A 24,805-nucleotide genomic window follows, 5' to 3' on the forward strand; every position below is an offset into this window, starting at 1 on the left:
CTGCAGATCGATGGGGAAATGAACGAGCATGTGAAGTGTCACGCCAAGCACCTCACAAAATGCCCATTGTTCACCTATTCTGACAAGCGGGATTTGGTTTTTATTCTATCTGTTACCTTCCAGAATGGCAGCAAATTTGCCGAGGTGTATTTTGTAACGAGAGGAAGGCTCCATGATGTGAAGGAGCTCTTTCTGCAGGACCCGGACAGGAATCTTAAAGAAATACTGTAGGGCTGCTATGGATTTTCTGTTCTTTCCCTGGGGACTCTGGGGACTGCAGATCAGCGGATTGTGGATTAGTCAATCAGGAATTAGAAATGCATTTTTCATTCTTATGTTACACACTAATGAACTGACAAATTTAATTTCTTTAAATCCAGCCACTTCAGCTAGAATAAGTGAAGCCTTCTTCTGTCTCCTTTGGAAACTCGGGAAGGGCTGACTCACCATGGCTCTGGGCATCACATCGTCCAAATTCAGTTCTTAGTCTGTTCCGTGTTGTGGTGCGGGTACGAGGAGGTGAGCTCAGCCCTGCGGAGCCCTTGTGCTGGGCTAGTGGCTTCAGTTTTGGTGCCCGAGTCCCCTGGCAGGACTCAGGTGTCCCCACTGGTTGGTACTGGGCAGATGCCCTTTGGAAAGCGGGTGCTGCGCATCCCCACGGCGCAGTGTGGTGTGTGTGGAGATGTGCCATCCAGAGACCTGGACAGGCTGGAGAGCTGGGCAGGGAGATATTTAATGAAATAGAACAAGGGCAAGTGTAGAGTCTTGAATCTGGGCAGGAACAACCCCAGGTTCCAGTGTGAGTTGGGGAATGACCTATTAGAGAGCAGCGCAGGGGAAAGGGACCTGGGGGTCCTGGGGCCAGCAGGGTGACCATGAGCCAGCACTGGGCCCTTGTGGCCAGGAAGCCAATGGTACCTGGGGTGGGTTAGAAGGGGGTGGTCAGTAGGTCAGAGAGGTTCTCCTGCCCCTCTGCTCTGCCCTGGGGAGACCACACCTGGAATCTTGTGTCCAGCTGTGGCCCCTCAGTTCCAGCAGGACAGGGAACTGCTGCAGAGAGTCCAGCGCAGCCACCAAGATGCTGCAGGGAGTGGAGCATCTCCCGTGTGAGGAAAGGCTGAGGGAGCTGGGGCTCTGGAGCTGGACAAGAGGACACTGAGGGGGGACTCATTCCTGGGGATCAATATGGAAAGGGGCAGTGTCAGGAGGATGGAGCCAGGCTCTGCTGGTGACAACCAGGGACAGGACAAGGGGCAATGGGTGCAAACTGGAACACAGGAGGTTCCACTGAAAGAGGAGAAGAAACTTGTTGGGGGTGAGGGTGTCAGAGCCTGGCCCAGGCTGCCCAGGGGGTTGTGGAGTCTCCTTCTGTGCAGACATTCCAACCCGCCTGGACACCTTCCTGTGTAACCTCATCTGGGTGTTCCTGCTCCATGGGGGAATTGCACTGGATGAGCTTTCCAGGGCCCTTCAACCCCTGACACTCTGTGGTTCTGTGATTCTGTGCTTGGCTGACATCTTGTATGTTTTTCCTGCCCTTGGGCTTGTTCCTGTGGATGAAGCTGAGGTCTTTCTCCCGCTTTTGGATCCCTCCATGGGGAGGCTCCTGGTGCCTTGGGCAGTGCCCCTGGCTGTCAGGGGCTGGGATTTGGGGAACGCTGGTGCCGGTGGATGCGCTGGACTCCCTGTGCCTCTCCTCTGGCTGTGATGCTCTTCGGGTCCTGCAGTATGCGCCTCCCTACTCAAAACCTGTGCCAGAGTGAACACAGAGCAGAAAAAGGCATTTATGTCGAGAAAAGCCTAACGGCCTGCGCTGTGGGACCCGATCTGCAGGGGGACACCAGCTCCATCATTACCCAGTCACTCTGCAGAGCTTTAAATGAGAGCTGAACAAAACGGCCTTGGCTTTCCGGAGCAGGCTTTGTTCATCCACTTTGTGATGCCAAAAGTGGGTCTGAAAGGCGTGGGCCGGTACCCGCGCGACCGCCCGCCGCGCAGGACGGGAGCGCTGGGACACTGCTGCGCCCCTCCACTGCTGAATGGAGTCTGGGCTGTGCCCATAATATCTTGATTAATAATTAACACGTTGGAACTGGAAAATCCCTGCTTGTTTCTCCCTCGGGCCCGACAGCTGAGGATATGTGTTTCCTGGTCGGTTGCTGTGCCTTGTTATAGCCTATTGACCACTGATAGAAAAGCAGAGGCTTTGTGTGAGGAGAGACCTTTAATTTCCTAGCAGAGCCGAGCGCGTTGCCCTTCAGGAACCGTTCCTTCTCCTCTGCTTATCTCTGACTCCCACTTTAAACCTCCACCTGGCAGAGGCCAGAAATAAGGCAGGATCAAAGCAAAAATAAATGAGATTGCTAGCTCTGTGGGCAGCCTGAACCCGTTATTCCTACTTACTAACTAGTTATTCCTAAATAACTCTTGCAAGAGACAATTCAGCAGTTGCAGCATCTTCTTGATGAGAAGCACTCAGATGGAATAACCATGGCAACAGTTGCTGAGGGCCAGCGTGATGGGGGACAGAGATGTGCTCTCTAAAGGACAACGGGCACAACTTCACTAACAAATGACACCGTAAAGCACCACAGGGGTGACGGAGGGTGAGCTCTGCTCTTGTCCTGGTGGGTACCCAGCCACCCGTGCTGTGCTGGGGATGCCCCAGTGCACCCGAGTGCATGAGTGCTCGAGTCACACCTCGTGATGCTTTTAAACTAAAGGAGGGAGATTCAGGCTGGACATGAGGAAGGAATTGTTGGCCCTGAGGGTGGTGAGAGCCTGGCCCAGGTTGGCCAGAGAGGTGGTGGATGAACCATCCCTGGAGACATCCCAGGCCAGGCTGGACGGGGCTCTGAGCAACCTGAGCTGGTGAAGGTGTCCCTGCCATGGCAGGGGGGGCACTGGGGGAGCTTTGAACATCCCTTCAACCCAAACCATTCTGTGATTCTATGATTTTATGATCCCAAAGTCACAGAGGATTTCCCAGGGTTTGGTTGCTCAGGGAAACGCTGCGTCTTTCTCCTCTTGATCTGCACCCAGCCTGACTGGAGCTGGAGACAGGTATCGATAATAAATGTTTGACGTGTCTAATTTCAGAGCTGCTTCTTTGTAAACCATCTTTAAGGCCACGTTTGAAGCTCTGCAGGAGGGAGCCAGAAGCCACGTAGTGTTGCAGGTGGAGGAGCTGGTAAGAAATGGGGCGTTTGACTTGAAGTGCTGGCCTGTGGTGCATGGCAGGAACGTGCAGGAACCAGCTGAGGGTCCTTCCTCCCCGGGTCACACTCTCCCCTGGCCCAGGGGTCTGCTGAGTGCTCCCCGTTAGGACAACCCTGCAACCCCCTCTCCAAACTCTGGTCTTCATCTTGGCTTGGGAGCACCCGAGGTTATGGGGACAAAGCCTCTCAAATAGCTTTGTGAGGATCGCGTTACTTTTATTAGGCAATATTCTCTCTCTGTTGTCTTATTTAATTGGATATTTTATAAGCCTGAAAAATAAAAGAAGGAAACTCCTTAATGTTCACCAGAAGAAAAGAGGAGCCTGCTGAAAGGCAGCACTTTTACAGATTTCCGAGAAGGAGGCAGTAAATACTCCACCTCTGCTTAATAATAATAATAGGCAGGCTAAGTATCTCTAAAAATATAAAATACCGTGGGCCTATTTGGAATAGTCAACATGCTTATCAGCCCGCTGCTGTCTCTGCAAACAAGTCCTGCTGGAGGCTCTGGGCATGATTTTTGATGGCTCGGAGCAGCTGGAGCTTCTTTGACTTCAGCGAAAAGTCTGAGTGCTTGGCAGGGCGGCAAACCAGCCTCTTCCCTTCTGCCTCAAATTGGATCTTGATTCTAAGTGAGAGGAATTTTCTCCTCCCGATAATTCTGTGCATCTGAAGTGATTACAGCTCCGCGTGAGTGCTCATTTAGGAGATTTGAATGCAGCGTTTTCTTCCGTCTTAAAAAGGTTCCTTCAAGCCTTATGATTCTGGAGAGGGGGAAAAAATAAATCCTAGTGGAAACCGTCACGTCTTCCTATGCAGATTAGAGATTAAAACTTTTATTTTTATAAAACACGGGGGCTAAACCGGAAAACTTCTGTTCAGGCGAGCGGGTTTTGGCTGGTGGCGACGTGCTGCTAAATTCTTATCTGGTGGTGAAGAGGCAGAGCCAGCGAGTGGTATTATTTGGAGTTCTTAGAGAGTGAGCTTTAATGTTTGCTTAACTCCACTAAAAATAGACGCCACCCTCTTTTCCTAATAGGCGGCATTTGTCACACTTGATTCATTTCCTCTCCCAAACCGAATTCCTTCATGAATATTCATGGCTACTCCCCAGGAATCTGCCCGTCCTCACAAGTTGTACTCGCCTAACAACGCCAGCCAACCTTTCGCAGCTCACCTGGCCCCAGCCGGCACAGCGGAGATACCAACAGCTCTCATCCATCCCTGCCTTCTCCGAGCTGTGATTGCTCGTTATCCCTCTCGATGAGACCCTTAACGAGGCTCCCGCTCCTGTTGTCATAGCAGCGCCGCATTGCCCGGTACAGCAAAGTCTCTGTTAATTGTGAGATGGGAGGATCAGTTTGGCAGTTTTTCTAGTCGAGATTAGGCCAGAAGGTCCCTTCTGAACCGCGATGAATGTGGTTTCCTTCAGAAGATACTAAAACTTGGTAGTTACAGAAAATTTCTGAAGAGGGAAGCTTTGCATAACAAAGAGAGGGACAGCAGTCCTTCCGGAGCTCTTCCCAATGGTGCTCAGCCACCGCCTAAGGCAGGAGGAAAACAACCAGCAATGCCAAAGGGAACAGAAAATGTTTGATTCGTGGTTCAGGAAATCTGTCAGCACCTCAGACCTTCTGACCTCGGGGGTCCAGAGCATGTTCAGGGTTCTCGCTGCTGTCATTGCTGGTGGAACGGGAGGAATCTGCTGCCTGGTGAGCAGCGGGGAAGCAAAGGGCTGACGAGATGCCGGAGGAACGTGAGGCCAGCAAAGCCTGGACCACGTCCCCGAAGCCCTTGGCCAACGGGTGCGTGAGGAGGAAGGGCGTCGGTAGGGTCCTGTGGTAGGTGAGCGTGTGTTTCACGCAGCAGGGACCAAGAAGGCTTGCTGCATTGCTTTTCAGGGCGCTGGGACGGGTGACGTGCCTGTTTGCTGAGGGAGGGGGTGCTGGTGGTCACCTCCTGCCAGTCGCTCCGTCCTCACTCCATTTGCTCCCTGTGCCGACACTGTTCAACCTTGCTCCTTGTTAAAGCAATTCAAGGACCAGAATTGATAGTACCTCCGCAGGGTGTTGTCTGCTGGGCTCGTGAGGACCACTCGCTGGGCAGACGTCTGTTGCCAGCGGGGTCATTGCCATCCAGGAAGACCATGTTGATTTTCGGTGATGTGCTACAAGAGTTTTGTAGGGGCCGCTCTGGCGTTGGTGAGACGTGCACAGCAGAATGATCTCATCACACCTTTGGTCCTGCAAGGCCCAGAGTGGCCACGTCCCCATGTTCATTGAAGAGGGTGAAGAGCGGCAGTGTGCTGTTTGCGCTGGACCCGGAGGAGGGATTTACCAGTCAGGATGCCATCCTTAACTGGTGGGACTGGTCCAAGACACTGGGTCGGCATCTCCGCTCTCTCACAGAGTGGCGCCATGTGGTCGTTCGCCCAGGAGCGGTGGAGCTGGTGGTTGTGTCATCTCAAGGCTGGCGTGGGGAAGGAGACCTGGCTGGGAGCAGCTGTGCTTGTCCCCCAAATACACAGGGCAGGTTTGTCATCTGTGCCTGTCGCTGGGTTTACTCTGAAACGTAGCCAGAATAATCCGTGACCTAAACATAGGCAGGAGTGGTGTTTTTACAGAACGAAAAAGATAATCCTTACCCCCCTCAATCCCTCTCCCAAAATGAAAAAATCCACTAGCCAAGCCCTGCAAACGAGATTTCATTCTTTCGTGTGTGCACCGAGGAGGCAGATTTCTAAAGGCTGGCTTTCCATTTCACAGGCATTTATTATAGGCATGAATAATTGCTGGCACTGCGCTACCACTGCTGTTGTTTGCTCTTACGGTTAGGCCAATTACATATGTAAGCCCCTGATTTACAAGCAAAAGCAGAACGAAAGGAGCTTTGTGGTGTACATTTCAAGAACGAGTGATGTGTCCACAGTCTGCTGTAGGTCCCCGGATTTGTGCCGTGGAGCACCGCGGTCCGTTGCCAGAAATACGTGGATGCAGATTGTCCAGGGCATTATGTGACACGTGCTGTCGCAGCGCAGCGTGAAGGACATAAATGTGAATGAGTGTTTGAGGACCGGGACCTTGCCCAGATTCATCCTGTGATGAGTATTCCTGCTGCATTTGGGGAATTCACAGAGAACACACACAAAAGAGAGAGAATTTGAACTAAGCATAATGGTTCTGCAAGACGGGCTTAACCAAAGCCTCTCCAGGGGCTATTTCCCAACATGATAATCAGTTTGTCTCCAGCTCTTACTGTCCAGTGAGCCCTCCCAGGCAAGACGAATAGATGACATCTGTTGCTGGATTCAAAACGGATGAGTTGAGATCAAACTGAGAATTTTTTCTTACTTTTGCACAACAGGCAGTGGGCAGGTGGGACAGAGGTAGGGCAGTCCATGGGGTGATGGTTTCCAGACAGCCGCTCGGATGGGTCACGGCAGCCGCGATTCCTGTTGAGCTGGACTGGAGAAGGTCATAGAATCACAGAATCATTTCGGTTGGAAGAGACTCTCAGGATAATTGAGTCCAACCATAACCCACCCCTGGCACTGCCCCATGTCCTGAGAACCTGGTAGTCTCTCTGTTCTCTCTTAATACTCATGCCTGTCCTAGGGCTTTTTTAATTGTTTATGAAAAGCGTCTTCTGAGACCGTATTAAAGGTACTGATGCAGCGAAAAAAATAGGTAAACTTGAATAATGCCTTTTGTCCAAGCATGTGATCATAGAATCATTCTGGTTGGAAAAGCTCCTCAGGATCATGGAGTCCAACCATAACCCAGCCCTGTCCCTGCCCCATGTCCTGAGAACCTCATGTCCGTCTGTCCAGCCCTCCAGGGATGGTGACTCCAGCACTGCCCTGGGCAGCCTGTTCCAATGCCCCACAGCCCTTTGGGGAAGAAATTGTTCCCAGGTCCAACCTCAACCTGCCCTGGCGCAACTTGAGGCCGTTTCCTCTGCTCCTGGCGCTTGTTCCTGGGGAGCAGAGCCCGACCCCCCTGGCTCCAAGCTCCTTTCAGGCAGTTCAGAGATCAGAAGGTCTCCCCTGACCTTGGTGTGCTGGAGCCTCTCAGTACCATCAGCCGTGGGTGCGGTGAAGAACCAGCCCATGTGGTGAGGGAGGATGAGGAGCTGTGCTCATCCTCCTCGGACCAGCAGCAAACTGGTGTCCTCGCTGCTGGGGGAGCAGAGCGGGAAGGATGTGAGTAAGGACAGAAGAAGTCAGGATGGTTGTGGGCGCTGATCTCATTGTCACACATCGCAGTGGATGTTTGCTGTGTGTGGGAAGGCAGCCAGCGTTCCGCACTCCGGGGGTGGCCGGGGAGGACGATGCGCTCGTTAGTCGCTAGCGCTGAGCGGGCGGCTTCTCATCTCGCAGGGTTTGTGTGCTCAGCTGGAGGCCGTGGCAGCCTCCTTGGTGCAGATAGCCCCCCATCAGTCTGACGGGTGTGTGCTGAGCTGCTGGACGCTGGCGGGGAGACACTCCGCACCAGCTCAGCACAGCGTGCGCCCGCGTGCGTTCGTGAGCGTCTGCCGGGGCAGGAAGCATGTTTAGTGCCGTCGGTTTCTGAAGAGATGTCCTGTAGCATCTAGAGCTTCCCAGGGCAGAGCCAGCCCCTGGGGCCGGCAGAGCACCCGGCCGCCTGCCCCATGCCCTCGGCAGATGTGTGTCCCCCTCTCTGGGGTACAGCACGGATGGGAAGGCACACCCAGATTTATTTACTAGGCTGCATGTTTACTAGGCTTTACATCCCGGCAATTACTGGCAAGTCTGCTCTCCTCCTGCACCTTCGCCTCACACGTGTGAACTTCTGGTGGTGTCACCTTCCCGTCCTCGCGTCACGCAGTCTGGCAGTGGGAGGTGATCAGCACCGCTAACGTCTGCACAGCGTGTGTCTTTCCACAGCTCCCCAGGGCTGAATACATGGAACCCGGCTTCCTTCTTCACCCTTCACATCCAAGCTGGTTCTGAATCCAGATGTTTCATCCTCTGCAGCCGCTCTCAGAACTTCCTTCTGCCCTGGTGATTAAGCTGTTACTTATCTCCTGCCTCGCAGAACCCACCTGGGATGCCCGTATTGCTGCTCCCTGTTACAGACACAGTGTTCGTCTCTAGATCTCTCTGTCTTTTCCTCACCACGTCACTGCCAGGCTATGTCTGTCTGTCGGCTCCCTCCTCCATCGGCTTTTTCTCTTTGCCTGTAGGGTCATTAAAACTTGATTGGCGTGTCAGCTTCCTTTGTCAAGGTATCTGTCCTATCCATCCATCAATGAGGTAGGACACACTGCTGAAATTCCCTTCTTCTTGCATAATTATCTTATTCCACCGCATCTTTTACACAGAACGTTCCCGTCTGAACGTGCCTCCTCTCCTTGCTCTGAGCCTCTAGTTTAGCTGTGTCTTTATTTCTTATATATGCACATGAATTCATTGCATTGTTACCATATTTTATTGACCAGCTTGGTGGTTTTAAGTCCTTGACAGCTTGATTCATGCATTTGTTGGTGTTTCCTTCACCCTCTCTCTGACAATGGGATCCACATCACCCTAACTTCAGTCTTGCTCCACCTGAGCTGACTGTCCAGGATACATCTCCAACCAGGTGAGAGAGACAAAAAGACCTCAAAGAGATAAAGAGAACCTCCAAAAGACAAATCATGCCATCGTAGGACAGGAGTTGAAGACAACCCCATCTCCCATGGGGCAAATGATCATTTCTGCTCGCTGCTGTGACAGTGAGTTTCTCAGACACTTTTCAAATAGCTGCAGCCCTCTCCAGGGTGGATCTAAAGCCTCGCGCTGCAGACTCGCCTTTCTGGATTCTCCTGGGCAAGTGCCGTGGAAATCCAGAAGCAGGGGCTGGGTGTCCAGGGGTGCGCAGAACACGTGTCTGAGGGAGCCCAGGCGGCTCAGCCGAGCTGCATGTCTTCATTGTAGGTGTCTAATGTTAAGTGAGATGAATCTGACACTTAGAAAGATTAGGGAGAATGCTTCCGTCTTATTTTGTATTTAGAAGATATAAAGGTGTACCATGAATGTTTAAAAAGCAACAACAGTAATAACAGTAATTTGAGGTGGGTGCAGTTTGCCTTTATCTTTTAATTGAAGCTGCTAGAAAAATTACTGTTGTGCTGATATTTGGCAGGGACACCGATGTGAGTACCCACTTGTTTCTGAAAAATGCTGTTGGGTTTTTAATGACCATCAGCAGCACAACCTTGATTTTTAAATGTCATCCTAAATGTAGCAGCCCCAGCCTCCTCTGCCGGGGCGTGTGGGTGTTTGAGGAGGGATGAATCAGAAAGCTGAAAGAATTGCTGGTGTTTTCTGTGACTCTCAAGCTTTCCTTGAGGGCTCCCACCCGGGAACCACCGTGGCTCGTCTGTGGGTCACGGTGCAGTGACGGTCCCTGGTCCTGTGGCGCCCATCCTGCTGTCACCCTCCCCTCTATTAATTTGTGACTAAATTGCTCAATGCAGAATGAGTTCATTAGAGCTGGTGTTACATAGGTCAGGCTTTCTGTTTATCAAAACCAGGTTTCCCAGCTTTTGCAGATGCAGCTTTTCCATTCCGTGTGCGGCTGGAAGTGTTCCCCGTGCTTCGCTTGTTGGAGCTGAAATCTGCGCTTGGCATTTGCGAGGTGGTGATTTGCTTTTGTAACTGGAGCAGCGTCTCGTTTTTTGAATCATGACTCAGTGAAACAAATCTACTTTTCTAGTCTAAAATGATTCTAATAGCACCATTAAACCCAGCGGGACTGGGAACAGCCAGAGTTTAAAGCATGGCACTGCAGTGGGGGTGATCCTCGCCGTGCTCCAGTGTCCCTTCCCCGCAGAGGCGGATGGCGATGGGGCTGGGAGGCGACGGGCGGCCGGGCTGTCGGGAGCGGTGTGCCCGGGGCGCGTCCGTCAGCAGAGCGGGTGGGAGACGATCGCCAGATTTGCGGCTGCACCGCCATGGGAGGAGCAGATGGCGGGGTTGGAACAGGACAGCGCTCGGCGGAGCTGCCGCGGGAGGGACGGGAGGAGCGCGTTCTCGCACCTCGCGCGGCCGAGCCCCCGCGCTGCGGCGCCGGCACAGCCCGGCTGGGCGGCTTTCTTGCATTATTAGCACTCATCTGAAAGAAAAATCAACTCAAATGAACAGGCAAACAAATAAAGCAAATAACAATGGAAGGTCTTGGCCTCAGGCCACCTTTTAACACCCCTCAAGATGATTAGTGGGGTGCACTAGGTAGGCACTGGGGAATGGAAGCTGAAGTGTTGGAAGCTCAGTGGTTAGCGCTCAGGCTTGCTTCTTGTGGTGCTTTCAGACACCTTTTTGCAGTGTTTTTGTGTTACCTAAGCTACGCCAATAGGTTTTGTCGGCATGTTTGTGTAACTTTGCATGCCTTGAGTTGCGATACAGCCAATCTCGTGGTGATGCTGCCGTGCGAAGCTGCCCCGGTACCTTCGCACAGGGGTCTTGCTCAGGGTCCTGCAGCAGCAGCAAAGAGCCGGGCAGGACCTGGGGTGTCCCTGCGTTTGTCACTGTCCCCAGTCAGCAGAGCCACGGAGCTGGGAGGCTGGAGGTGACAGGGAACGGGGGTGACGAATAGGGGAGCCCAGCACTTGCGTTCCCATCCCGGTGTGGCTGCCGATGCTCTCGGGAGCACTTCAGTTTCCCTGTCTATAAATTTGGGGATGCTTTGAAGTCTCTGTGATGAAAAAGCACTGGATGAGCTCAAGGATGTGGTATTAATCCTGTGGTATTGTTCTTTGCTGTGTTGTGGTTTTTGTAAAGGAATCAACGCAATTTTTGTGGTCTCTGGCTAAAATGGCATGTGAATGAATGAGTTCTGCTTGCACTCGTAGAGAATCGCTCACTTTTTATTAATGACAGACCCCATCCATGGGCACCAACAGCCGTTTGACCTACGGTACAATACCGGGCTTTCAGCAGTGCACGGGGAGTGCTTTGTAAGCGTGGCACACATAGCCTTAATGTTGATTTACGCCTCAAAATAAAGCATCAATTCGGATGATGGAGCGCTGGGGCGAGTTCCTGAGGTGTCCTTCTCCGTGCACCATGGAGCACCTGCTCACACCCGCCTGGAGGGATCGGTCATTCAACACGCTGTGCTGGAACAGAGCTCAGGCCGCTCCCTCCGTCCTTGCTGATGGAACACGAGTCACTGGCCCTCAAATCCCAGTGGGTCAGCAAACCCTCCAGTGTGGGCCCGCGGGTCTGTCCGTCCCCGAGACAGGAGGAGATGGGCTGGTTGTGCCACCCATACCCTTCCCTCTCCAGGCTCCTCTGCTCCGTGCTGACCGGGTGACAGCAGCTGCCCCAAGAATCTAACAACCTTGGCTTTTTAATCATAAAGCCCACTTTCATGGTTCCTTTTTTCCTACAGCTATAAATCCAGCCTGTTGGTGTGTGTTCCGCAGAACAATCTGCCGTTGTTGATTTTGTTCTGGCACCTCAGATTTTATTGTCCAGAGCCGGTATTTGTCCTCCGCGCCAGGGTGAGGTGAGGAGGAGGAGGTTTCGCTGCAGCTCGCCTCGGCCCCTCTGGTCACATCGCTGCTCTCCGGAGCCGCCGTGCTTCGGGTGACAACTCATTTGTATTGACCCCAGTGACGCTCCCTGCGGCGGGGACGACGCGTCCTGGCTGTGGGGACTTTGCGCGCCCCTGCGAGGTGTCTCGCTGCAGCAGATCTGCTATTCTGTATTTTTATTTAATTACTTACTTTTACAGCTCTTCATATAAATCTAATTATCCATCTGTTATGCTACATTACAGCACTGCAGCTTGTCTGATTTTTTTCCCCTGTTTCAAAATATCGGCTGCCTTCGCCTGGCCCTGTCTGGGCTTGGGCGAGCGGGTCCTGTCCCGGCGGGGCCACGGTGGCTCTCGACCTTGGCTGCACCCAGACAAGCCGCTCTGCTCTCCGCTTCCAGCTCAGAACTGTGTGACTGCAAAGGGCCAGAAACCCCGTTACGTTCCAAACCTGAGTGCAGAGTTTGCCCTACTTAACCCCCATGTCACCGCGTCCCCAGAGGGCTCAGGGCTCGTCCGTAACGGGATGTTGTGAGCCCCCATCTTTCATCAGGGACATTGCAGGGCTCTTAAGTAGCTCAGCCATCTCTTGCTGGTGCCTGGGCCGCAGATAGAAGGTTGAGAGCAAGCCCAGGTTCCCCGGCTGTTCCTATTCCTGCCTCTCCAGGGTGACTCATGCTCCCCCGCTTTCAGCATCACATTAACCCATCAGAATCACACACTCAGCTCCAACTGATTTCCTGCAGTTCTGTTCTCTTCTTAATAACAGATACTCAATAACCTAATTGCTCATTAAAACCCGTACTCGCGTCTCTGTAGTGCATTATGTCACGTTGAGCCCTGTTGCTCTCGCGGGGCCGCGGCTGCTCCCCCGCTACGGCGACAAGCACCTGGCTTGGTGGAAAGTGAGAAGGCAGCGTTGCATTGAAGTGGAGATTTTCATCTTCTCCGGGGTTTTTTTTAATGCCTCTCCTATATTCTGTGCTTTTGAACATCTAACACCTCTTTTATGCTTCACATCTTTCATACGAAATTGTTGTATTGCATTGCCTATTGAAACCTCGTTTTCCTTTTGTCAGGTTTTCCCCTCTCGCCCCCACTTTCTTCCTCGCTGTATTTTGATCGGCGCAGCTACTCAGGGCTCCATTTTTCTGGGTGGTTTTAATATCCTTAAGTCATAGCTCTGAAGGCCTTTGTCTGCGATAAACTCAGGTTTGAGCTGATGCTCAGAGAAGAGCCTTTCTAGGCCAGTTCTTCCGCATCCACACCTTGGCGGGGGCTTTGGGGGTGTTGGTGCCACGTCCCTCCTCCTCTAACTCCGAATAGCCGCAGGCAGCCTCGTTGGGGTCGGCGTTATTGTTACCCTGTACATCTCATATTGTGCGTGCAAATGCCCCATCTCCTTTTTGATAGTGTAGGACTCTGATAATGGAATGTATTTGTGTGAGAGATTCACCGGTCCTGTGCTGAAGCATCGTTTGCCGACGTCCCGCAGCAGAGCCGGGGGTCATTTCAGAGGACGGGGCCTTGCAGGGGTGTTTGCGGTGAGTTGTCCCGTTGTCCTTGAATTGTCCCAGTTGTCCTTAGGTTGTCCTGGTTGTCCTCTCCTGAAGAACAAGGTTTGGAAGGAGAAGCGTCCCCACTGCTGCACAGCCGGGTTTGGAGCTGCTGCCCATGGGGGTTGTTGTGCCATGGCCAGGTCTTTGACCACCACAGGGACGTGTGTTCTGCACATGTGTCACTTCTCACTTGGGCTATTTTAATGCTTCATTTTTTTGTTTGTTTTCCTTAAACCTGCAATCTAAAATTCAATCCTGCAAGTATTAATGGGCCGCCGGTCATCTTGCCTCCTTTTCCTGCCCTTGTTCGTGGTTGCAGATTTGCAGCTCTAGTTTGTGCTGGAATTACTGAGTTCTAGTCAAAGCTTTAAGCACTGACATCATAATGATCAGTTCTATCTCTCTATCTATTATTTGTCAGGTAATTTTAACGTGAATAAACTTACAAGAGCTGTCAGAAAACCTCCAAATACAGATGTCTCTGAAAAAGTTGTTGGCCTTTTCAGGTGTGACCGCGCTTGTATCACTTTGGTTTCCAGGACTCACAAAAATGACCTTTTCTGTTGCCTTTCCGATTCTTACCCAGGTGGGGAGGCTCCAGGGGCACGAGTAGCCAGGCGAGGTGTTTTAGGGTAATTTTGGGTTTGAACCACTGTGCTCTCCTGCGAACAAAGCGTTGCCGCTCTCTCATTTTCTCCGTTAATGGGTTTGGTGCAGGAGCTGGGGGGTCAGGTGAGCGCTGCCGCCTCGCGCTGCTCCTCAGCTTACAGCACAAACTCAATAGACCGCACTAAATTTTTAAGGCTGTTTCGCAGGCTTACAGACTTTGATCCCCTGCTTTGATTTCCCACGCGGCCTCGCCGAGCGCTGGTTCTGAGGAGTGAAGAGCCCCATTAAGCCGTGTCTCGCCCGGTGATTATCGCGCCTCTCACCTCCGCGCCAGCCTTTCATCCCGCTCCAGACCTGCCTCCCGCCGGGATGCTGGCAGCAGCGGCCCCTCCATCGCGCTCCCCGTTCCCACCTCTTCTTGCTCCTTTCCTCGCTTCAGCAGGATTTTTGGAGGAAGGAGGTGACCCCTTTTTTTTTCCCAGGGTCTCGTGCGATTTGTATAACAAGTAGGCCAAGAAATAAATATTCTATGTGTGTCCTTGCTGGAGCAGTAGAGACAAAGGCATTTGCCAGCCTGCCCTGCTCTGTGCTTCCAAGTCCCCTGCTCCCTTTTTTTTGTTAATTTAAATCTAATTTTGCTGCTGTATTGCAGGTTCCTGTCTAACTCGGGAGCCGCTGTCGCCTCAGGGCTGTGCTGCTGCTTTCCAGTCCTCCCACGGCCCTCGTGTGCACCGTCTGCAAAGACTGGGAAAAGTCTCTCCTAAATTTGTGCACGTGTACTTGAGGGTCATCCGAGGAGGAACGGGGTGGGGGGATCTCTTGATGGATAATACTCTTAAAACATCCTTTCTTTGGCTAAACGGGACCTGCTTACATGTGGTGAGTTTGCAGGTGAAAATGGCAAAGGAGAAGCTTGTGATGGATTTTCATGCTGGTGGCTTCTCTGGATGTTCGGTCGTCCTCATCCTAAGGTCTTGCTGCTTCCACAAAGAGCTTTAATGGAATTAAAAAAAAGGAAGAAGGGAGCGAACATCCTGACCTGGCAGCTGGTGGAAGGTGCAGGTCCCATCTCTGCCTTTGTCACTCGCCCAGGGCAGGACCTGTCAGCGGTCACTGCAGCAGCTTCAGTGCAGTTTTACACGCACATTGTGGTGCATCAGCCCTTGTTTTTATTGCTGTTGCTCCCCTCTCCGGGCACTGCTGAGGCTCACGGTGTTCTGGCAAACAAACCTTAACTGTAATAATTTCTGGCTCCTCGTGAGAAGTTGTAACTCCGACGCAGTGAAACATCAACTGGGAGAAAGTGGAGAGTTTCCTTCTGCTGCGTGAGCTGTGGCGGCCAGGCTCGCAGGGAGGTTTTCTCCTGGCTTTCCCCCGCCCTGATTTTGCTTTTCCCCTCTGTACCCATGGGCATGGTCACCCTGCTCCAGCTGCCGACGGGGAAACATCCTGAGCTGGTGACACCGCATGTTAAACGTGTGCTTGGCAACGTCACCGCTCCGGAGCCTGGGAGGAGGCAGCTGTGGGAGACTGCAATGTTGTTTGTCTCGTGGTCAGAAGGGTCATAGAATCACAGAATCATTTTGGTTGAAAAACACCCTCAAGCTCATCAAGTCAACCATAACCCCCCCAGCACTGCCCCATGTCCTGAGAACCTCATGTCCGTCTGTCCAACCCTCCAGGGATGGTGACTCCAGCACTGCCCTGGGCAGCCTGTTCCAATGCCCCACAGCCCTTTGGGGAAGAAATTGTTCCCAGATCCAACCTCAACCTCCCCTGGCGCAACTTGAGGCCGTTTCCTCTGCTCCTGGCGCTTGTTCCTGGGGAGCAGAGCCCGACCCCCCTGGCTCCAAGCTCCTTTCAGGCAGTTCAGAGATCAGAAGGTCTCCCCTCAGCTCCTGTTCTCCAGCTGACCCCCCAGCTCCCTCAGCCGCTCCATCACACTTGTGCTCCAGCCCCTCACCAGCTCCGTTCCCTTCTCTGCTCCATATCAAGAGGGTTTGGTGGCCCGTGTCCAGAGCTGTTCAGAGGTCATCGTATGGTCTGGGTTGGATGTCTCAAGAAGTTTGGGATCTTCTGTGCAAGGACAAGCTCACCTTGCAAGGACAGAGCTGTCTCAGGGCTGCTCAGAGCTGACAGTGTAGGCACCTGTGGGCAGGGGGGATTCCTGCTGGGCTCCTCAACCTCTTCATCACTGCTCAGCGCATCTTGGCCAGCGTGACCACCAGTGACCGGCCCATCCTGTCCCAGCACCCAGGGCATTCTTTGCATGGATCAGTTGTGGTGAGCCTGTACCCAGCCTCGTTTTCTGCTCTTCAGGGGCAGAATGAGAGGTGGATGTGATGGACGTGGGCCTTGGGGCTCGGAAGCTGGTTCATCCCATCCGTTGGGTGCTCCCCAGTCTCTGGCACCCCTGCAGCGTCGGGGTGTCCTCATGCGCTGTGTTCAGGCTCTGTCCCAGCCTCAGAGGTCCATGTCAGTGAATTTCCTCGCTGGTGCCACCATCCCCGTATCCATTAGCAGATGAGCACAGGTTGAATTTCCCGTGCTGACGCTCCACTGTCTGTTTCATTGTATTTATTTTGTTCAGGCTGCTTTTCCCTGAGCTCAACAGTGTAATTTGTACTGATCTGTGCTGAGTTTTCCAAACTCTCAAATGAGGTTTTTTGTTAGTGTGGAGCCCAGGCTATTGATAGCAGAGACATTAAACAACAGAAACAGGGGGAAGTGAGCAGCACGGCTACCACCAGGAGCGCTTCCTGAGCTCCGGAGGTGCTCCTTGGCAAAAACACCATGGTTCAGAGATTTTAATTAGATCTAATCCTCCAGGTGACCAACCAAGCAGTAAAAGGCATACCAATTTTCCAGTTGCATCCCTTGCTGAAAGAGTTTTTATTATTTATTTTAGATAGATGTGACAGAAGAACTTGGATATCCCAAACTTCATGTTTTCCTTGAATGGCACCAGGAGTTACACCAGCCTGCAACCGTGTCCTGCACTTGTTCTGATCTCCCTTTCCCACTTGCATGTGACCAAATCTGGTCAAGTGTTTGGATCAGAATTTGTATTTTCTGAGTGTCAGAGGAGTCGTCCGCTCCTCCTTGGGTCTGGAAACACAGCAGTGGTTTCTTTGCCTCTTGTTCACACGGGACACGGAGCCCCAGCACTGAAAATGTGTCTGCCAGCCTGGCCGATGATGTGCCGGGCACAGCCCGACCTGCATCCCCGCCTGCCCCTAGAAAACCTGGAAGGAGTGACAAGCACAGCCCAACTATTTGCAGACACAGGCAGAGACCAGAGCTGTCATTGCTGGGAAACAGAGCTGGAAAAGCCTTCTCTTCCCCGTCCTGCCCGGTTCGCACAGCGGAGGGGGCTGTGCATCCCTGCGGCGCCGGGCGGGCTGTGGGGTGCCCGGGGCTCTGCGCCCATGCTGCCTGAGCTCTGTGGGAGGTTTTGTGCCGTCGTGGTGAGCGCGGCCGTGCCCGACTGTCCCGACACGCTGCTGGGGACACCACAGTCACCCGGGGACATGTGTGGCTTCTAAACACTGTGGTGTCCTCCTGCTGTCGTGTCTCTGGGCTCCCAAAGAAGTCTCATCACATAAATCCGTCTAGACTGACAGGAGATGCAGGATTCATTCCTTTCTGCAGGGCAGGTGTCACTCATCTCTGGCTCTATCGAAGCGAGGGTCACACTTGGCACACGGGGTATGTCAGACTGCTGTTCAGCCAGGCCCCGGCTGGGCACCACGCTGCCCAAACCTCTTCTGCAGCAGGATCCCAGAGCTCCTGGGTTTGTTCTTTCAGCTGTCCCCTCTTCACAGGGTCCCTGAGAAATCAGAGGTGGCTTTTGACAGCCCCTGTCGCTGCCGTGGGTCATTGCGGTCAGGACCCCTCGGAGCCAGGGTGGCTCCTGATGGTGCGAGAAGCAAAGGCGGAGTGGAGCAGGTGGCGCAGGGCTTGCCTTCCTGACACCGGTGAGCTCAGCGTGCTCTTGTGTTCCTGCGAGCCGCGGGTTTAATTCAAGGCTGCTCCCTGCCCCAGCCCATTTGTCTGCTGTTTGGGTTTTTTATGACCCTGCCTGCCTCTGTGTCTCGTATTTCTGGGATGATGCTCGGCACTGGCTGCTCTGGTGTTGGTAAGAGCTGCGGGTGTTTTGCTGTAGCAGGGACGCGTGACCTTTGTCTGGCCGCGGTGCAATTGCTGCTTCCAAGATGAGCAAAGGCTGAAGCGCTGGAGCTTTTCCTTAGAGCACGAAAGACCCGGGATCAGGGCTGTTGACAGCTGGTACATCGTGCTCCGACTGTAGAGGCCCTGCCAAAGTGGGAGCCCGTAGCATCTGACCTCTTTGCCACCCTCTAAGACACCCTAGCAGTGCGTTTGCAAAGCGGTGGACACGGCTTGTCCTGCCTGCGCCCGGGCCAGCCGCTCACAGCCCTGGTGTTTTAGCCTGGTTCTTGCAGACAGGAGGGTGGATTTAGCTGTTTGTAGTCCCTGCAGAAAAAACACTCGATGCGAGAGGTGTGTGGGTGGTGAGACTCAGTATAATTTGTGATTCAGAGGCGCCAGGGACAGGCAGGACCTTCCTCCAGGTGAGCTGGGGGGGCCGGTGCTGCAGCAAAGGGGCGTTTAAATAAATCAGTGTGTTAACAGCAAGTGAGGGCTGCGAGGGAGGGAAAGTGAGAACTCAAATATAAAAGGCTGTTAGGGAATAGAGGCGAAGCAGGAGGATGAATAGCTGTGCGGGAAGAACAGGGGAGATTTGCCAGGGCTTTGCACCTTCTCCATAACCACAAAAGTCAGGTTCTCCAACACTGGACACTTTAAAGGTTCAGCTGGACAGGGTTCTGGGCCAGCTTGCCTAGACTGGGCTTTATTCCAAGAAAGGCTGGACCAGATGATCCTTGTGGTCACTTCCAGCCTGGTGTCCTGGGATTCTATAATTCTATGGAGCTGCGGTCAGTGGCAGTCGGGGTTCCTGGTGGCAGTCGGGGGTTCATGGTGGCAGTCAGGGTTCACGGTGGCAGTCGGGGTTCGTGGTGGCAGTCGGGGGTTCGTGGTGGCAGTCGGGGTTCGTGGTGGCAGTCGGGGGTTCGTGGTGGCAGTCGAGGGTTCGTGGTGGCAGTCGGGGTTCATGGTGGCAGTCGAGGGTTCGTGGTGGCAGTCGGGGGTTCATGGTGGCAGTCGGGGTTCACGGTGGCAGTCGGGGGTTCATGATGGCAGTCGGGGTTCACGGTGGCAGTCGGGGTTCATGGTGGCAGTCGGGGTTCATGGTGGCAGTTGGGGTTCATGGTGGCAGTCGGGGGTTCGTGGTGGCAGTCAGCGTTCATGGTGGCAGTCGGGGTTCATGGTGGCAGTTGGGGTTCGTGGTGGCAGTCGGGGTTCATGGTGGCAGTTGGGGTTCGTGGTGGCAGTCGGGGTTCATGGTGGCAGTTGGGGTTCGTGGTGGCAGTCGGGGTTCATGGTGGCAGTCGGGGTTCATGGTGGCAGTTGGGGTTCATGGTGGCAGTCGGGGGTTCGTGGTGGCAGTCAGCGTTCATGGTGGCAGTCGGGGTTCATGGTGGCAGTTGGGGTTCGTGGTGGCAGTCGGGGTTCACGGTGGCAGTCGAGGTTCATGGTGGCAGTCGGGGTTCATGGTGGCAGTCGGGGGTTTGCTGTGTGGTCAAGCCGGGTTTGCCCTGGCCGTGTCCTGCCCGCGCGGACCCGCAGCCTGTCCCACCCGCCGTGCCCGAGCTGCCGCTCACCCGCCTTTTGCTTTTTCCCTGCAGCAACCCCAAAGTCCAGATCGAAGCCATCGAGGGGGGAGCGCTGCAGAAGCTGCTGGTTATTCTGGCTACGGAACAACCCCTGCCCGTCAAGAAGAAGGTGAGCGGGTGGGGATGCCCCTGTGGGCAGAGCCGTTTTTGTGCTCCTCGGGGCTTCGCCGACCCTGTGAGAGTGTGGGACCCGCGCTGGGGTGCAGGATTGGGGCCCTGGGTGCCCACTGGCCTCCAGCACCGCGGGTCTTGCCCCACACGCACGGCAGCTCTGGGGCTCCGGGGACAGGGCAGGGAGGACGAGGGTCCCCGGTCAGAGGGTGCGGAGCGCTGCCGGTCGGCAGGAGCTAATTGCTGGAGCCAGCCCCGCGTGCTGCCCTGGGCGCTGGCTCCGGAACAAGCCGAGCAGCGAGAGCCCCCAGCCAAATGTGCAGCGCTGTCCGTCGGGGCCGCCTCCCTCCCTCGCTCCTCACCGCACTCCCTGGAGCATGAGATCTCATTACCCTCGCTTTAGCCTGTGATGCCGCTTCTGTTTACGGGCCGTAAAATTATCTGGCTGCTCCCGAAAACCCAGGCACACCGTTTAACACGGTGACCTCCTGCGAGAGGGGCTTTGGCAGGGTGAGGGAACCACCAGCTCTTCCATTTGTCTTTGATACACCTGCTGATATGCAAACAGCAGCATTTGAACAAGGTCCTACAAACAGGCTCCCATTTAGTCTGTGCTGAGAGTCCTCCAGCGGGCAGAAGACACGGGAGAGGCTGGGGAACCCCTGTGCTCTCAGCCATGGGTGGGAGGAGGTCCCGGACGGGAAGTTGCACCCCAGGATGCTGTGGGCTCAGAAATTCCACCTGGGAGTGCCCGTGGCTCTGTCTGGAGCTCATTTTGGGGTAGGAAAGCACGGCGGGGAGCGCAGAGCCCCTCACCGGCATCGCTCGAACCCCTGGGTGGTGCGTGCAGGACAGTTCTTTCCAGCAAGCCCAAATGAGCCTGGACACTTCCCCTGGAGAATAGTGAGAGGGGTGAGCTCAGTATTGTCTGCATTTACACACGGTCTCATGAGAGCCTCTGAGGGTTGAACCCGCTTTTCCAGGAGGACAGAGGCTTTTAATTCCCAGTTCCTGAGCTCTGCACAGTCCTGTCTCTCCAGGCCAGGATCCCGAGCACAGGTGGGTGCCCGTGTCGCAGCTCCCGCTCAGGTGGGTTTTCCGCCCCAGCGCGCAGCAGCGAGGCCATGAGTGCATTTCTTCCCTCCCCTGTCCTTTGGCCTATGGTGAAATAAGGAGAAGGAAACATCCTCCAATTCACTGATGGCAACTGAAGAGATGGAAAATAGAAACAAACGGGGCTGGGGAGGACGCGGCTGTCAGCTCGGATCTGTCTGCGGAGCGCGGGGCCTGTGTGTCCGCCGAGCGGCCGGCTCGGCTGCTCATCGCCCGGACGAGCGTCCCGGTCGCTGCTGGCAGCAGCCCTGCCCCAGGCGTGCCAGCCTGTCCCCGCTGCAAACCACGGCCGTCAGGAGTCGACAAGTGTAAAATTCAGTGCTTGGCCCCTAATTGTCTCCTGGGTGTTCAGCCCGTGCTGCTGGAGGCCCAGGAGGCAAGTGCGGCCGTGCCGGTGTTTCTCACTGGTGGCGTGTGATGCTGCATCGTGACAGACCCCGTTTTGGGGCTGTTTCGTGGGAAACTGTGTGGTCCTGCCCTTTGGCTGCATGGGGGCAAGGGAGGGGATGTTCCCCAGGTGTCCACATCAGTACTGGGGCCAGTTCTGTTCAATCTCTTCATCAATGATCTAGATGAGGCGATCGAGCGCACCCTTAGTAAGCCTGCAGATGACACCCAGTTGGGTGGAGTGTTGATCTGCTGGAGGGTGGGAAGGCCGTACAGAGGGATCTGCACCAGCTGGATGGATGGACTGAGGCCAATTGTCTGAGGCTCAACAAGGCCAAGTGCCGGGTCCTGCACTTGGGTCACAACAATCCCATGAACTGGGGAAGAGCGGCTGGAAAAGGATCCGGGGGTGTTGGTGCAGCTGAACGTTAGCCAACGTGTGCCCAGGTGGCCAAGAGGCCGCCAGCATCCTGGCTTGTATCAGGAATAGGGTGGCCAGCAGGCCCAGGGCAGTGACCGTCCCTGTGCTGGGACCTGGGGAGGCCAAAGCGTGAATCCTGGTGGCAGTTTTGGGCCCCTCACGCCAAGAAAGGCCTTGGGGTGCTGGAGCGAGTGGAGAGAAGGGAACGGAGCTGGTGAGGGGCTGGAGCACAAGTGTGATGGAGCGGCTGAGGGACCTGGGGGGTTCAGCTGGAGAACAGGAGCTGAGGGGAGACCTTCTGATCTCTGAACTGCCTGAAAGGAGCTTGGAGCCAGGGGGGTCGGGCTCTGCTCCCCAGGAACAAGCGCCAGGAGCAGAGGAAACGGCCTCAAGTTGCGCCAGGGGAGGTTGAGGTTGGATCTGGGAACAATTTCTCCCCAAAGGGCTGTGGGGCATTGGAACAGGCTGCCCAGGGCAGTGCTGGAGTCACCAGCCCTGGAGGGCTGGACAGACGGACATGAGGTTCTCAGGACATGGGGCAGGGCCAGGGGTGGGTTATGGTTGGACTTAATGAACTTGAGGTTCTCTTTCAACCAAAACAATTCTGTGATTCAATGATCTGGAGGGGCTGGGCCCCGCTTTGCCCCATCCTTCCCCTGTATCTGGACTCCGTGCCACGGGTTGGTGGGGGATCTGCCAGGAGCAGCGATGGCGCTGAGTCTGTTCGGGTGCTGGGTCATTGTCTGGCGATCACGGTGACAGGGTTGGAGTTTGGATGGAACTCAGGCAGGTTCAGGCAGCCTGGCAGCAGTGGGGAGGGTTGGGATGGGGACACGAGGGGACTTGTGGGGATGCCCCTCAGCAAGGGGCTCTGAACAGACGGGTGGCGTTTCTGCTGTCCCACGGGATGCTGGGAAGAGACTGTGCCGATGTGGTGGCCATACCCCCGTGCTGACGGAGCTCTGTCCCCCCAGGCCCTGTTCGCGCTGTCCTCCATGCTGAGACACTTCCCGTACGCCCAGCAGCAGTTCCTCAAGCTGGGCGGCCTCCAGGTCCTCAGGAGCCTCTTCAGACAGAAGGGGACGGAGCCGCTGCACGTGCGGGTGGTGACGCTGCTCTACGACCTCATGGTGGAGAAGGTGAGGAGCGGGACCGGCCGGGCGCTCCCCAGAGGAGCCGTGGAGCATCCTGTGGGTGAGGATGAGGAGGGGCCCATCCAGCATCGGTGCTGGTCCTGGTTGGGATGGGGTCCCCCTGCCCATGGGCCACCACAAGTGCCTGTGAGAGCCCAGAGAGAGCTGAAATCTTTATTTTGCGTTAAACCGCCATCGCTGTTTCACCCGAGGGTTTTTAACTAACAAAATGTCAAGGACGCGAGTAGGAAACAGGCGCCGGACTCCGTGAGCTCCACTGCAGCGTCTGGGGCAGCCAAGGGGAGCAGCCGCTGCTGTATCCTGCCTGATGGAGAGCCCTGCCTGTCCCTGCCCATCCCTGCCCGTCCCTGCCTGTCCGTGCCCGTCCATGTCTGTCCCTGCCCATCCCTGCCTGTCCCTGCCTATCCCTGCCCGTCCATGCCCGTCCCTGCCCGTCCCTGCCTGTCCCTGCCCATCCCTGCCTGTCCCTGCCTGTCCCTGCCCGTCCCTGCCCATCCCTGCCCGTCCCTGCCCGTCCCTGCCCATCCCTGCCCGTCCCTGCCCGTCCCTGCCCGTCCATGCCCGTCCCTGCCCGTCCCTGCCCATCCCTGCCCGTCCCTGCCCGTCCCTGCCCGTCCCTGCATGTCCCTGCCCGTCCCTGCCCGTCCCTGCCCATCCCTGCCCATCCCTGCCCGTCCCTGCCCGTCCCTGCCTGCCCCTGCCCGTCCCTGCCCGTCCCTGCCTGTTCCTGCCTGTCTCTGCCCGTCCATGCCCGTCCCTGCATGTCCCTGCCCGTCCCTGCCCGTCCATGCCCGTCCCTGCCCATCCCTGCCCGTCCCTGCCCATCCCTGCCCATCCCTGCCTGTCCATGCCCGTCCATGCCCGTCCCTGATTGTCCCTGCCTGTCCCTGCCCGTCCCTGCCCGTCCCTGCCCGTCCCTCTCTGGAGCTGCACCTGCAGCTTCAAGTGCTTTGTGTTCCCGCCCTGGGTCACTGCGGTACCCCAGTTCAGGCCCCGCGTTCCCCGGCCATCGCTCCTTGTTCAGTCTGCAGAGAGCGGGAATTAAATGCGCTTTCTCTCCGTTCAGAGCCCATTTGCCCTGCAGATCATTACTGCCGTAATACCGGGTTTCAGGCAGCGCGGAGCAACGTCTGTGTTTTAAAACAGTTGTTTTCCGGGAGGCTTTGTAAAGGTGCACATTATTTTAGCGGGTGTGAAATGGTGCCAGGCGCTGGCTGTGACGCGGGCGATCCCGTCTGTCCCTCCAGCCCCTAATGTTCTGAGTCTGTGGTGAGAAGGAGCGTATGGGGTGTCTGACCCGGCCCTTCCCGTTTGCTGCTCCCGCGGGTTTTACAGCCCCGTCTGTTCCCAGCTCCGCAGGCTCCGTGGATTCTCGGGTTTATGTTAAAACAAGGAACTTTTGCTGCCCTTCAGACAGGGAAGGTTGTTTATCAATCTGAGCCCGTTGGCTTTCGCGGTGTGTGGAGGAGATGGGACTCCCCAGTTTGGGGTGGGCTGGGTGACAAGGAGCTCCGTTTGACAACGATGATCTCCCACGGGCAGCTCTGCGCTGATGCACCGATTGCCACAGCTCCGAAGGGCTTTTCCTGCTGCTTGCTTTCCTTTTCACCCCAGAGCCTGCGTGGCCGCCGGGGTGTAGCAGCCAGCCTGCACAGGGACCGCGAGAGGGGCGGTCTCAGCCTTGTCCCTCCTTGTCCCCACCACGTCCCGTCAGTCAGTGGGATGAAGCACCGGGACTGGAACTGCCCGGGAAAGTGGAGCCCAGTGGCAAACCGGTGACCCAGACAGGGAACAGGTTACAGGTGCCCTCGAGGACCCAAGTGGCCCTTGGGGACAGGGTTGTCCAATGGCTTCTCACAGCAGCTCCAGGGCACTGGCTGCCCCATCCCTGCTCTCAGCCCTTGACAACTTCATGTGTGGGCAACAGAGAACCA

The 24,805-nt window shown here is 55.3% G+C and overlaps 1 protein-coding gene across 2 annotated transcripts in view; it reads left to right on the forward strand.

The window, feature by feature from the left end:
- SIL1 (SIL1 nucleotide exchange factor) overlaps window positions 1–24,805 on the forward strand; it is a 103,936-nt gene that overhangs the window by 76,465 nt on the left and 2,666 nt on the right. For both annotated transcript variants that reach the window (XM_080353154.1, XM_080353155.1), the window contains exons 9-10: window positions 19,698–19,794; window positions 22,692–22,856. In XM_080353154.1, the coding sequence (XP_080209280.1) occupies window positions 19,698–19,794; window positions 22,692–22,856 (262 nt within the window). The remainder of the gene's footprint in view (window positions 1–19,697; window positions 19,795–22,691; window positions 22,857–24,805) is intronic.

This window comes from Nesoenas mayeri, assembly GCF_963082525.1.
Source record: "Nesoenas mayeri genome assembly, chromosome: 14".
NCBI classification, from domain to species: domain Eukaryota; kingdom Metazoa; phylum Chordata; class Aves; order Columbiformes; family Columbidae; genus Nesoenas; species Nesoenas mayeri.